This window comes from Daphnia carinata, chromosome 10 (assembly GCF_022539665.2).
Source record: "Daphnia carinata strain CSIRO-1 chromosome 10, CSIRO_AGI_Dcar_HiC_V3, whole genome shotgun sequence".
Lineage (NCBI taxonomy): Eukaryota > Metazoa > Arthropoda > Branchiopoda > Diplostraca > Daphniidae > Daphnia > Daphnia carinata.
In genome coordinates, this window is record NC_081340.1 from 5,516,062 (window position 1) to 5,529,032 (window position 12,971).

A 12,971-nucleotide genomic window follows, 5' to 3' on the forward strand; every position below is an offset into this window, starting at 1 on the left:
CAATAAACGTACATACCAATTAAGACATAAAAATTTACTTCAAGTATTTAAAGAATGTAATGGACACGATTATCTTTTACACCCAGTATTTCTGGCAGGAAACAATAGACCAGCAGGATTTTGAGGTCAAACTCCTATTTATGGGTGCATTTGCACTTGCACATTTCGCAATCGCGGTTACACTTGGTAATTTTGCAAGACGTTGACAGTTGCTTTGCTAAACTTGTGGATTATTGCCAACAATTCTTTTTATATCTCTTCTTCTGTTTCCTTGAAATAATATTTTGAAATCTAGTGAGCCATGTACATACCAGTTCACATTGAGTAGCTTTAGTTTAGCTGTCAAATAAGTCAGTCAATTTCAACTAGTTCGTGTGAAAATGCGAGATCGTTTGGTTTGCAGTTAATTAAAAGCATCGGAGCGAAAAGATTATGAAAAGAAAGTTATAGCTAGAATAAAATAGGATAAAAAAGAATTTACTGTTCCTCTCTGTTTTGGTGGACGGATGTTCGGTTGATTAACAACTCATGGAGGGAAAGGGATTGCGTGTTCCACATGGATTCTTCCGGCTGAAGTTTTGTATCGCAGACCTCAATTGCCCAACATTAACCGAGTTAAGTGGCCATGAATGTTCGTCCCCACCAGCAGCTATTATGACTACAACCCCGAGGATGGCAGCAGCCACGAATGTAATGCCACATCATTAATATTTCTTCACTGCTTTGTTTATACCATTAGTTGGATCTGAAAATCAAGTATTGATGTATTTGAAAAAAATCCTTATATTCTCTATAATTTTTACTTTGTTTATGGAAGTTTAAACTTCAAGGTTCTTTAGAAGCAGTCACTGCTAGTTATTCATCATCGTCAAGTCTTGTTTACTGCCACGTATACATAACACCACATAGAACGAAAAAATAATCAAAATAACCAAAGCGGCATGGGAAAAAATAGTGAGCGAAGGTTCAAAATTAGAAATTGACACCAAACAACTCACATGTCATCACATTCTATCACAGCCGAGCAACTGCCAACGACGCGAACTCGATTCATCAGCGGGCACACCAAACGAAACAGCGGAAGCTGTTTGGCTCATTACCTCGGCGGTTTTTTGCTTGAAAGATGGCCATATCTATGTAAGTTTACATAATCCTAGGGTTCCTTTCGAAATGCTGTTGGCCAAGTTTTCGCGAGCCAAATTCACTTGTGATTTGTGACGACACCACATTTTGCTAAACCATTTGGTAAGGTAGTGGTTTTCGTTATCGTTCCCGTGTAAATCAAACCACACGTCATGAGATTTCTTCTAGCTCGTTATATGCGTACGTTGCGTTTTCTCTCAGAGTGCAGCGACCCTTTTAAATTTGTTATTTTTCTGTCCTCTAATATCCTGTCTGTGACTTCTTTTTTCCTTTCGTAAATACAGAAAAACAAAAACAAATGGCAAAACCCTCGCTAGATGGCGATGAAGGCATGGGAAAGAGAAATAGATGGCGATAAAGGCATGGGAAAGAGAAATAGATGGCGTTGAAAGCACTACATCGAGAATTAATATTTTGGCGCGAATCGACCATCTGTTTCGGGGCGGTGTGTCGAGAGCCTAAATTTAGATCTTTTTCTACTGTGACAACGATTGAACAAACCCAAGTGAACACGAGGAAGAAGCGGAAGGAAAAGACGTGGAAACCAAAACGAAGAAGGAACTGGAAAGATCACTCCGCTATTGGCGGATAAATGTGCCCGTCGCTGTTGGTGTTCTTGCAGGCCGGTGCATGTGTTGCTCGGTCAGTGAGTCTTCTGCTGCCCAACTCGTAACACGTGCTCTGCTCTCCTCTCTCGCCTCTCTTTGTATATCTCCGATTGCTTGTCTCTTCCAGCTCTGTCGGTTTCACCAGAACGACCGAGTCGGAACTACCTCCGCGATAATCTCAATACTTCCTGTAGAACGGGTAAGTTTCTAATTTTGTCCTTTCCGTGTTTTGCTTTTATTTATTGTTACGGTTTCGAAATGTCCCATGTGGGAAACAAAACGGCTACGATCGGTTTAAGAGGGTTTCCATTTTTATTGCCCCACGTGTAAGACATTCACTCCAACTGGAGCTAAACCCTGTTGAATTTCGACTGAATTCTTCAGTTTATTTTTTCGTTGTTGAGGGAAACTCTGGTGCTTTACTAATTCTCGTAAAGTTCCATGCTGATTAAGATGTTTGAGTGGGGACAAAAGGTGAATTCTCTCGGTTTTTTGGAATCCCTTGATCGTCCAACGACCCGGATGTTGGCGCCCGTTGGCGAATACTTGCAAAATTCTCAACTTTGTTGTTTTATTCTCTTGTTTTTTGTTCCTTCTCCAAGGAAAATAAGTAGGTCAATGCTATAAAAAAATTGGCAATTCGCCTCGATGGAACATTGTCCAGTTTTGTTTTCAACACTTTCGTTAATTGAAGACTAAAGTAAAAGTATTGCAGGAACGAAAAACGAACAATTGCGTTACCCAGAAACTGCTAGGTTCAAAAGAACGGAGGGGGGGTTAGCAAACAAACATCTTAAACTAATGACCAGGGGCTTTTCTTGAATTTGCAAATTCCCTTAAATCTAAAAGTTTTTCTTTTTGTTTTCACGAGCAAACAAAGAAAAGGAGGGGGGTTCTCAAGTGTGGGTGGTGCAAGTCACGTGGGTTCTGCACAAGTCTTGCCCGATTTAGAACGGCCATTTTGTTTTTGTTGTTTTTATTCTTTTGGCGCTCGAAACCGGTCTAAGTTTTCTCTTCCTCTTTTGCCGTTCTAGACAAAACGAAACAGACAAGACTAGACACGTTCTAACTGACCACGTAGATTGTCTTTTCCAGATTAGTTCGAATGATGACATTGTCAATGAACTCGATACTTTTTTAACACTCATCCAATTGGGGGAGGGGACTAATTCCAACTGGATGCGTTTCGCCGTTAAATGTCACTTCTTTTTTTTTCTCTTTTTTGTTTTGTTTTACTGCGTAAACATGGAAAAATGTTGTGTGGGTTTGATTGTGATGCATATCCGGTAATCGTTCAATCTAGTTCGTAAAACAAAGGAAAATCGCAGACAATGTTGTAGTAAGGGAAGTCTTGAGAAATGCGAAAATCCGCGCATTGTTGTTTTTACTATTGCGTACACGCTCCGTCGAGCCAGTTCAACAACCTTTTTTATATTTACCCTGACCGGATTTTTTGTTAAAACAACAAAAGTAGACTATGTCGGGACAACAAAAAGCTTCTCACGCTGGTCGTTTTTTGTCCATTTTTTTCCCAAGACGTTTAGAAAATTCAGACTGTTCTCGAACACATAAATTCATACTCACGTATGTAAATGATTTTCTTTCGATCGTCGTTCGCAGTTGAGCCTTTGTTGATTTGGCAGTGCTGTTGTTAAAAAAAAAAGCCGGCCGTCTGCCATTTATTTTTGGTTCTGTTTTGAGGCGTGCGTTCGTGGACTTGGAACAGGCAAAAAAACTAATTTCGCGCGACTGGCTCTTACCGGTGGGATGGCAACCAGCAAGAAGATCAGCAAGAAAAAGACAAACCTGCCAAGAAGGCGATCAGATGTTATAATAATAGATGGAGCTGTGTAGTAAAAAACCCCGCTCGTCCCAACAAGGATGAGATGTTTGCAAAGCACCAACTTTTGTCCAGCTTAAAAACACCTTTTTTTTTGGGGGGGGGGGGGGGGGGGCCATTTTTTATTTCACAAAATCGTAAAAAAAATGACGTGTTTAAAAACAAAAACAAAAGTCTTAAATATCGGCCAAGTTTATTATTTTTTCTTAGCCAAGCGCCTATGTTTATACGAATTTCAAGGTCAGGCCAACACCTCCGGATGGTCGTTCATTCAATCACGAAGGCCGTCTAGCGTGAAGTAGAAAAATATCCAGAATCACTGGTTGCATTATACAGCTCTTGAAGAAAAAAAAAAAAGATAAAAACAAAAGAAAAATTTTTTTTTCCTAAGGTAATCTATTTTCTCCAGGCCCTTGATGGTGTTTCAGCCAAAACACGATCGGCATATATTTTCTTTTTTTAATTTTATGAACGCCGTTGGGAGGCCCTGTCCACGGGAACTTGACGATTGGGTTATAGGGTGGCGAGGCTAAATTTAGTCAGCAGCCACCCAAAGTGTTTGTTTCCTCAATTTTCTTTTTGGAAAAACTTTAAAGAACAACAAAAATTGGCCACGTATGAATGACGTATTGAAATTTCAAAATCGGAAATCCAAACAGGTCCAAAGAAGAATTTAAAGCCATTTCTGAGTGGCTGGTGTTCAAATCGTTTCTTGTTTTTCCCTTCGCTCACTGAACCTTTCATGTGTTGCATGTTGGGTAGCGTCCAACTTGCCGCTTAATTCGTCCACTTTCAATTGTCCTCGTTACCAGCATATTCTCGTACGCAAAACATTTTTTTATCGTCACGCACGGACCTATTTTTTCCCGATTTTCAATTCCGTGGGCGGGTGAAATTGTTGAAAAGTCAAAGACTTTTGATTGTTTTATTTTGTAGCGAGGGAGGTCGTTTACTTGGGAGGGAAGACTCAACACGAAAAACCCACGCGCCACTAATGAGAGTCTTGTTGAACTACGTCCCAAGTTTCATTTTTCACGGAAAACACTTAACGGAAATATACCGACGTGCGCAAAAGAGACACATACTCGGCGACCTTTTTCCCGCCTTCATTTGAGGGGGCATTCTTTTGGCAAACAAATCTTGTCACAATCATTTTCTTTCGCATATTTCCAGGTGAAATCAAAAAGAAAAATGTGATTTTCTTTTTGATTTATTTAGACCTTGGTGTGCCATTTCACGGACGTCTAATCTCGACACAGTCTTCTTTTTGTATTTCATTTTGATTTTTGATTTTATGGTTTAAAAGAGAAAGTTGTTCCTCTCAATAGGTTTCTTTTTAAAATCTCGATCTTGACTGGAAATAGCGCGGGCGGTGTCTAGTCAACCGGGTCCTGCGCACCCATCATCCCCCTCTCCCCTTACGTCTTATGTAAAAATAGTTTCCCAATGGAAGATGGAAAGAAATGAAAATAGTGGCACCGGTCACAACGTAAAGCTTTTTCCTGATTCTTTTCCATTCTGTGTTTGTTCATGTTGGACGTCGGATACATTTGGCAGGTGACAATGTGGGTCGGGATCTTTTAAAAACATTACACCTTGTTACTAAAACAAGAAGCGACAACCTCCTCGCAAGCTGATCCTTCTCCTAATGCCAAGTGGGCATATCGTAAAAAGACAGCCCGAGGTCGAAAAGCACCATCCAAAACATTTGTGGTTTGGTTCTTTGCCACTCTGATCCGTTGGCCACGATTTTCAGTTTGGGCAGACCATTAAAAGCGATTTTCTTTTTCTTAAAAAAAAAATGATCGTTCTCATTATTCGAAAATCTATTATAGGTCTGACGTAACTGCTGATTACCAACATTTCCTGTTTGTTTGTTTTTTGGGACGAAATTAGAACAACTCTTCTTTCTTAAATATGCATATTTTTTGTTTCCCACTGTCCATTAAACGAAACGTCGGACAGGTCTGTTTGGGGCGGATGGTGCGATTATATTTATAGCGCGCAAAGCCGAAAGTTTTGTTTCTGTCATGGGATGAAGGATGGGTACTTATTCACGATGACGCACGCTCGAATCCATCATCGACTAGCGATTCCAACATTGGTCACGACTCGTCGCTAGTAGTATGTTAGTCGTCTCAAGTTCCAGTACGAAAAGAAACATTTGCGAATTAAAAATCTGTTTTTTTTATTCTTTACGTAAGACGCCATTCCGTACTTTTGCGTACCGAGTGACGCGTCAATCCATTTGCCAATAATTTGAAAAATGACGACATCTAAAATGACTTAATCAGACAGTCGACAACCTTTTTTCTTTTACGCCCGTGCAATTGTTTTAAACAAATAAGGGGGGGGGGGCCTACCTGTGGCGGATGTGCGTAACGCGTGCTGTTTGCATTTTATTGGTTGTCCAACGTATCGAAACAAAAATGTTTGAAAACAATTTTGGTGCTGTCATAAAAACCCGACAATCGTAAAACAGTCTTTGTGAATGTCAGCCATGGATGCTTTGCCGGCATCTAAAAATGATGGATGTGTTTGTTTATTGTCGTTCCGGCTGCTTCCGGTTTGTGACAAGGCACGGCTGATTCGATTTCTTCCAGGCCCAAGCTATCTGGAACAACTGTACACTAACACTGGAATGCTTCTACTCACGCAAAAATGGCCTCTTTTTTTCTTGTTCTTTAGACAACAAAATAGGTCCTTTTTCGTAAATTGCTTTTTTGTTGGATTTTCCCCGGATTTTCTTTAACGATAGAGAGTCTGGCTGCTGGACATTTTTGGAACGTGTCTAATTTTACAAAACAAAAAACCCCTAGAAATTTCCCAGTTGTTTTGTGTGGCGGGTTAGGAGGTTCGATTAGGGGACGCCTGCCCATCAGGTGTCGTGTCGAGCGTGACGCATTCCGCGTTTCGTGTTGCGCACGTGAAATGATGTTGTCGAAGCTATTTATCGATTATCGCTTACTCGAAACTAGTTTCCATTTTCCCCATCGTTTCAACTATTTCAAATGTCAAAGTTTATCGTTAGTGCCATCAACATCCCCTTTTTTCCTTGTTGCCGAAACCATCTTGTTTGGATCGAATTTCCACCCCCAAAAATCTTCCCCTATACTTTCCATGGATTTTTTTTTTTTTTTAGTTTAGCCCTCTTTTTCTGGAACAGCTGGTTCCCAGAATTTTTTTCGATTTGTGTACGATCTTTTCCTAGTTTCTAGATTTAATTAGAGTCATAAAAGTCAGACTTCCTGTTTGTTCAGCGGTAAACTTTTTTTTTCTTTTAAAGCGATCAATCATGTCGACAGCATATGGCGTCGATCAAGAACTAGACTGACCAAGACGGAGCGTTCATCTGTTGATTTCTTGTGGGTTTTAAGAAAAAATAGCAATAGGATCTATTTGCACTCTTTTGCTGGATAAACAAACCACAAACGTCTGGCTTAAAAGACGACTCGTCTATGGACCTCAGTTTTTGCGCACTCATATGCCAAACGACACAAGATTAGTGATTCAAATATAGATGTTTTTCATGGCTGTATCAATATTTTGAGTGCCGCTCAACTGACACCAGCCTTTTACATTAAGAGCTGTCAACACACATTAAAGAAAGATGCAATTTGTGAAATCTTTTGAAATACGACTGTTTTTCATAAATTTTTAAATATTCAAACGTGAATCGAAATTAATTTCTGATTATTATTTTTCTTGATATTACAAAAAAAGGTACGCGTTTTCTAAAACTGGATTCGACCGCTGGACCATGGCAGACTGGTGATTGGCTGAAACGGTAGAGCGTGACCAAGCGAAAATTCATTTTCACGGACAACATCGAGGATTTGTCGCACTTGTTTTGAAAATTGGATAAGTCAATTCAAAACGAAAATGGCGTATAATTTCCAACACAACAAGTCGCCACAGCCTTTTGGCGGCCGCGGAAAGCAGAGCGACGCTGCTGCATCATCATCACGCAATATTGGCGTTCCAGCTGCTCCTGCCAGTCCGTTCCGGCCGGCCTCTTCGAGTCCGCTACCGATGGCTCCGCGAATGTCCGCACCGATGGACACTCACGCAGCCAGTCCGGGACCGTTGATGCTCAGGCGACAGCTACTTTCGCCACCGTGCGGCTCATCGGCTTCCCCGCAATCTTCGCCTTGCCCGTCGCCCGTTGCCGGCGCTCGCCTCCGGCCTCATTCCATAGCCCTGACATCAGCGGATGGTGGCTCTCCTCAACAACAGTTGCAACACTTTTTAGGTACGTTTTTACAGCTACAAGCTGCTAATTCTTGTGCGTGATTGACGATGTTGGGCATTTCTACATTCCGTAAATGTATTGACAAGGTTCGTCGCTAGAGGACACCGGTAATCTTCCATCACGTTGCCTGTTTATTTTTATAGATGTCGACGTTTATTTAAGACGGACAGCCAACAAAGCGCATGGTGGTACACGCAGGATTATGTTGTTCAATAAAAACATCAATTCATCAACTTTAATTGATTGGGAGTAAAATTTTCGGGTCGAAAACAAATGAAACAATTTTATTTTTTTTGTAAGGAAGCGCCAAATCAGTTGAAATAGCGATAAAATTCAGGGAGCTTGTAACAAACAAAAAAAAAAAAAAAATTTGAAAGAATTTATTTCCGGGTTCCTTGAAAAACGAAAAAGAAGTGACGTCCGTAGACTTTGTGTCGATCCATCACAACAGGCGCCACTCTCCCAATCTTTAGCCGTCGCCGGCGTGATTCTACATTTCCAACTTTTATTGGTTTCTGTCCCCTTGGTTCTTTTTATTTCCATCTATTTTTACAAAAGTTCATCGACTTTAGGGTTAGAACAAACACATGCCCAAAACCATTTGATGACAATTTCTGTTTAGACGTTTGTTCCGACAGCAATATTTAATTTAGAAATGTACATAACAGGAAGGATCTTTAACTTTTTTTAAAATCACGTTACCCTTTAAAAAAAAAAATGCTCTCTCGTTCTTGTGTGATGGATTGTCAGTTGATTGGACAAGATTCGGCTTTGATGCGTGGGACGGGATGCTGCCGAAGGATGCGCGTGCGATGGGCGTGAAAAAGCCTTCGTTTGGGCATCGGTGACTGTACCGTAGGGTTCAAAATGAGGCGCGTGATTCAACAAGCGTCGCGATCTCTTTCATGCATCTTGATGAGAGATTGCCAGAAAAAGAAATAAGGTTACTCTGGGCTCATTATTAATGGTCAAGGCTTTAATCAGTTGCTCACGTTCACATTACCTGTAGGCATTTCTCTCGTTCTTTTATGGAGATAGGTACGTTAATGATTTTTTTTAGATTAAATTTAAATTAGGGGGATATTGCTACTGTTTCAAATTCAAACTGTTTTTTAATTCTGGAATATGTCTGCTGCTGTCAGATGGATTGAGAATACCACACAAAAAAGAAAATCTGTGGGAAAAATGCCCAGTTTTTTTTCCCTCGGTCTCTTCAGTTTTTAAAAATTTTCTTCCCCAACTTCTTTGAATAACTTTGTAAAGATCTCGCTCTCTCTCTACTTTTCCAGTCTGTCACGTCACACACACACACACACACACACAACGAAACGTGTATATAAATAGGCAAGCGACCAAGTTTGCTAGTGGCTCTGCTGGCCCATTTTTCACGCGCTCGCCGCTCTTCATTAAAACGAACAGGATTTATGCTCTTTCATTCTTTTGCCTATTTTATTGGATTTTATTTTGGGGATTTAACTTCCACCTTGTTACTTTTCAAATGGCTCTCCTGTCTTTTGTCTAGTTTACATTTTTTTTTTTTTTAGTCTGTGTTTGCCATCGCGTTTTTTTTTCCGTGTAAAATGTAGACCTCCAAGGGCCGGGGTCGTTCCGCTACCTTCCGTTGTCACTTGTCACGGCTCGATTCTATATCCGCTGGCTGACTCTTTGACTTATGTATTCCTAGAAAATGCACAGGAAAAAGCCATTATATATCTTAGTTTTCCGAAAACATTGGCATAACATAATCTCGCCAAATAGATGGCGCGCCACGTTAAAAACAAAAAAAAAGGTTTCTAGGGCACTTGTTTTGTTTTTTTGTAAATTCTTGATTTCGAGGTTGATGAACTATCTTATCTTTTTTATAAAAAAAAAAGAAAGAAAAAATATTTACACGTGCTGATTGTTTTTGTTTGCAGGTTTCGGTAGCGGATCGCAAAGCGCTTTCCAACCGGTTCCGGCCGTCGTTCGTCGACAAGCCCCGTCAGCCGCTGGCAACGGCCGCAATGGATCTGTTTCACCACGACCGGCTTCTTGGGTACGTTTTTTTTTTCCATTCAGCTTGCATTCTTTTTATTTGCTTAAAATTTGCATGTTTTTGCACAATCCCATTTTTTTTTTCAGAAATATTTCCCCTTTGTGGCATGTTTTCGTCGACGTCCGCACTTGTGAGGTATTCCGTCTTTTGTTTACATTTTCTCCACCTTTGCTGGAAGTTTACATTTCTTTTTAAAAATTAATCATTGTGATTCCGTATGCTAATCAGTCAACTGTCATTCTGTGGACTCCTTATCAATTCTCTCGGAAAAACGCACGCACAGTAGATGCCCTTTGTATCTTCTTAAATGGTTGCGTTGCATGATAACGAATTGTCATTCGCAGAAAAGACCCTCCAGTTCGCCTTTGAAATGATATTCAAATGAGGAACTCGTTTTTTTTCATGCCTTAAAACAATGTCGGTTGTTTTTTCAAACATTTATCGGTGACTTGATGCTTTCAAGTCGCCGGTAGATTAACAGACACGACTAGCGCTTTGCGTGCCGTACAGAATTTCCTTTTATTATTCAAATTTCTGTAATGGTAAATAGAAAAAAAAAGCATTTTTGACGCATCTTTTCTCGTGCATGTCTACGGAATAACTTAACCCTATGACCGACCACCTCGTGAGCTGTCGCTGATCGTTCGTGAATGAAACGGGAAAAAAACCTCATCCTTTTAATTTGTAAATGTGATTGTTATTTGTTTGTAAGTTATTTCTGAAGCGCAACGGTACTTGTATTTTATACACCCATAATTTTTTTTTTAAAGGTTGGAAGTCATTCATCTTACGGACCTCCTCTGTCGCCCAGCTCCGTCCTTTCGGCCGGCTCGTTCGAGTGGGGCTACGTGCCCGAGGCCGGCCAGCCATCCACGGCTGACCTGATCGCCTCCCAGTCACAGGACTACATCGACGAGCGTCTACAAGAGTTCCAGGCTACTATTGTCCAGCTGCAGAGTAAGAACCAAATGCTAATCAATTTTTTTTTAAATGTGTGCATGCCCATCATTAAGTATTTAGCGGAAGCCCGCATGCAAATTTTTTTTTACATAAAACGAGTTTTTTGGGGGGGGACGATGACATCACCGCACAATTTGTGGTTGCAATCAACAGAGGCTCGGTTGCCTGTGTAGGTGTGTGTGAAAACAATCTTGTCAAGTTTGGGGGAAGGGCTTTCAAAACAATTTTTTTACGTGTGGGTACATCGAATTTCGCTTTCCGGTCTGGGGTAGAGACAGCCGGGATTTCGCACGACCAAGGTCGAAACATCTCTGTTTTGGCTTGTGTGTTTGCAACAGTTGGGCGGATCTGGAACAAGGCAAAAAGCATTTCGACAAAAGAGGGAAACATCAAAACAACAAGACGAAATACCTACCCCGAGGCTGGCCAGCTGTTTTTGGTTTTTTAATGGCGCTGGCCAAACTGATCCTTACAAAAAAAAAAAAAAAAGCCAGAAGAATGGATTACGCTTTTAAATTATGACGAATAACCCTGCGGCTTTCAAACGTACTTTTTTTTTTACCCTTTCAAAATTCAAATTGGAATTTTTATTTTTCGGGGAAAACAAGTGATGTACCCCAGCTCCCTGTTTGGAAGTTGGGAAAAGAAAGGGCATCTACACGAACAATGTTTTGGCTTTTTATGCCCGTCTCATTCATAATTCATTAAGCAAGTTCGTGGTGGGCGTTCGATTCGATACGTCGACCTTTTTTAGTTTACGGTGGTCGTGATTTTGTTTTGGTCATACGTCGGTGATAAACAGGTTGACTATATTGACGTCTATAGTCTCGCGTATTGTAAACCGCATCCGCAATGTTTTTTGTTGGAAAAAAAATCATAGGCCAACACCCTTAAAAGGTATTCGAAAAAAAAAAATGAAAATGAGATTGGGTAAAACAAATCCTTTTTTTTTTCTCTTTGCGTGAGCGCACGGCTTTTTGCTGTGCGTGAAAGTGTACTTGAGTGTTGACGGGCCAAAATCGTGTTTGGAAGAGACAACAAAACAAACAGAGGAAATGGATGGAACAAGGAGGGGGAGAGGAAGAAGACTACCGAACAGGGAAGGGAATATTGGGTGCATAGATCAATGACGGCAGCCTATTGCTATGCATTAATGGTTTCTCTTTAGCCTGGAACGCCGGCGCAAACCGCTCCCCTTTCCAACGTCGTAGGGTGGAGGGTAAATTCCTTTTTTTTTCGGTAACCCCTCCAACGTTTTTTGGTTGCTACTGGCAACGATGCCGGCTCGTCCCTCGTACGCCCAAAGACAAACAATAAAAAAAAAAAGGAGGCCATATGAGACTTGTCCCGATTTTTCGTGTAAGCAGACGACACTTGACACACCTTCACGTTTGTTTCTTGCGTTCGGTTTTTTGTGTGTCGTGAATACGAAATGAACGCAAAAAAATTCACGATTGTTATTGCCCCGTTAAAAGTGTCAAACATTTCTAAAACTCAGGTGACGACCAACCCAACTTTTATTCTTCGCCAAAAAGAAATTCCGTGTATTTCTTTTTTTGATGCTTGCTGGTATGTTGTGTTAATGGATTCGTGAACAAGAAGAAAAACACAGTGAGCGCAAAAATGGAATGGATCGTGACCAAAACAGATCGAAGAAAAACAAAGTGAATAAAACAATATCGATTGAAGCGATCGATTGGTGCTGTTTGGAATTTCGACTTTAAAAGAACATCGATGTACAATCTCGTGATTGCCGAACGATTCTTTAATACTCCAACGCAATTCCCCTGAAGAAAAAAAGAGAAACTTTTTTCCGTCCAGCATTTACCAGAAGAAAAAAAAAAAGGAAACACAAAGGAGAAACGAATAAAAGAAGAAAAAAGAGAATAAGAGTCACGCGTTGCTGTTCCAAGGCCGCCTTTATTTCTCTCATGGAACTTCCAAGATTTTCGTTATCACGTCCCTTTTTTGCCATCCTTTCTGCATTGACCTTTTCGTGTTATTTTATTTTTTTTTTTTGCAACTTCTGCGTGTGCGAAAGGCGGACTCTTGTCAAAACAATTTTTCTTTCCTGATAAGCAGCCGCTATCGATGACGACCGCAGCAGACGAAGAAATGGGATAACATAAATTT

General features: G+C 40.6%; 1 protein-coding gene across 1 annotated transcript; it reads left to right on the plus strand.

Annotated features, from left to right (window-relative positions):
• The first annotated feature begins 1,759 nt into the window (after window positions 1-1,759).
• LOC130695881 (mucin-1-like) lies at window positions 1,760-11,645 on the plus strand. The gene is made up of 5 exons (XM_057518946.2): window positions 1,760-1,950; window positions 7,315-7,843; window positions 9,760-9,878; window positions 10,649-10,835; window positions 11,641-11,645. The coding sequence occupies exons 2-5, from the start codon at window positions 7,474-7,476 to the stop codon at window positions 11,643-11,645; spliced, it is 681 nt and encodes a 226-aa protein (XP_057374929.1). The 5' UTR covers window positions 1,760-1,950; window positions 7,315-7,473.
• The last annotated feature ends 1,326 nt before the right edge of the window (window positions 11,646-12,971 follow it).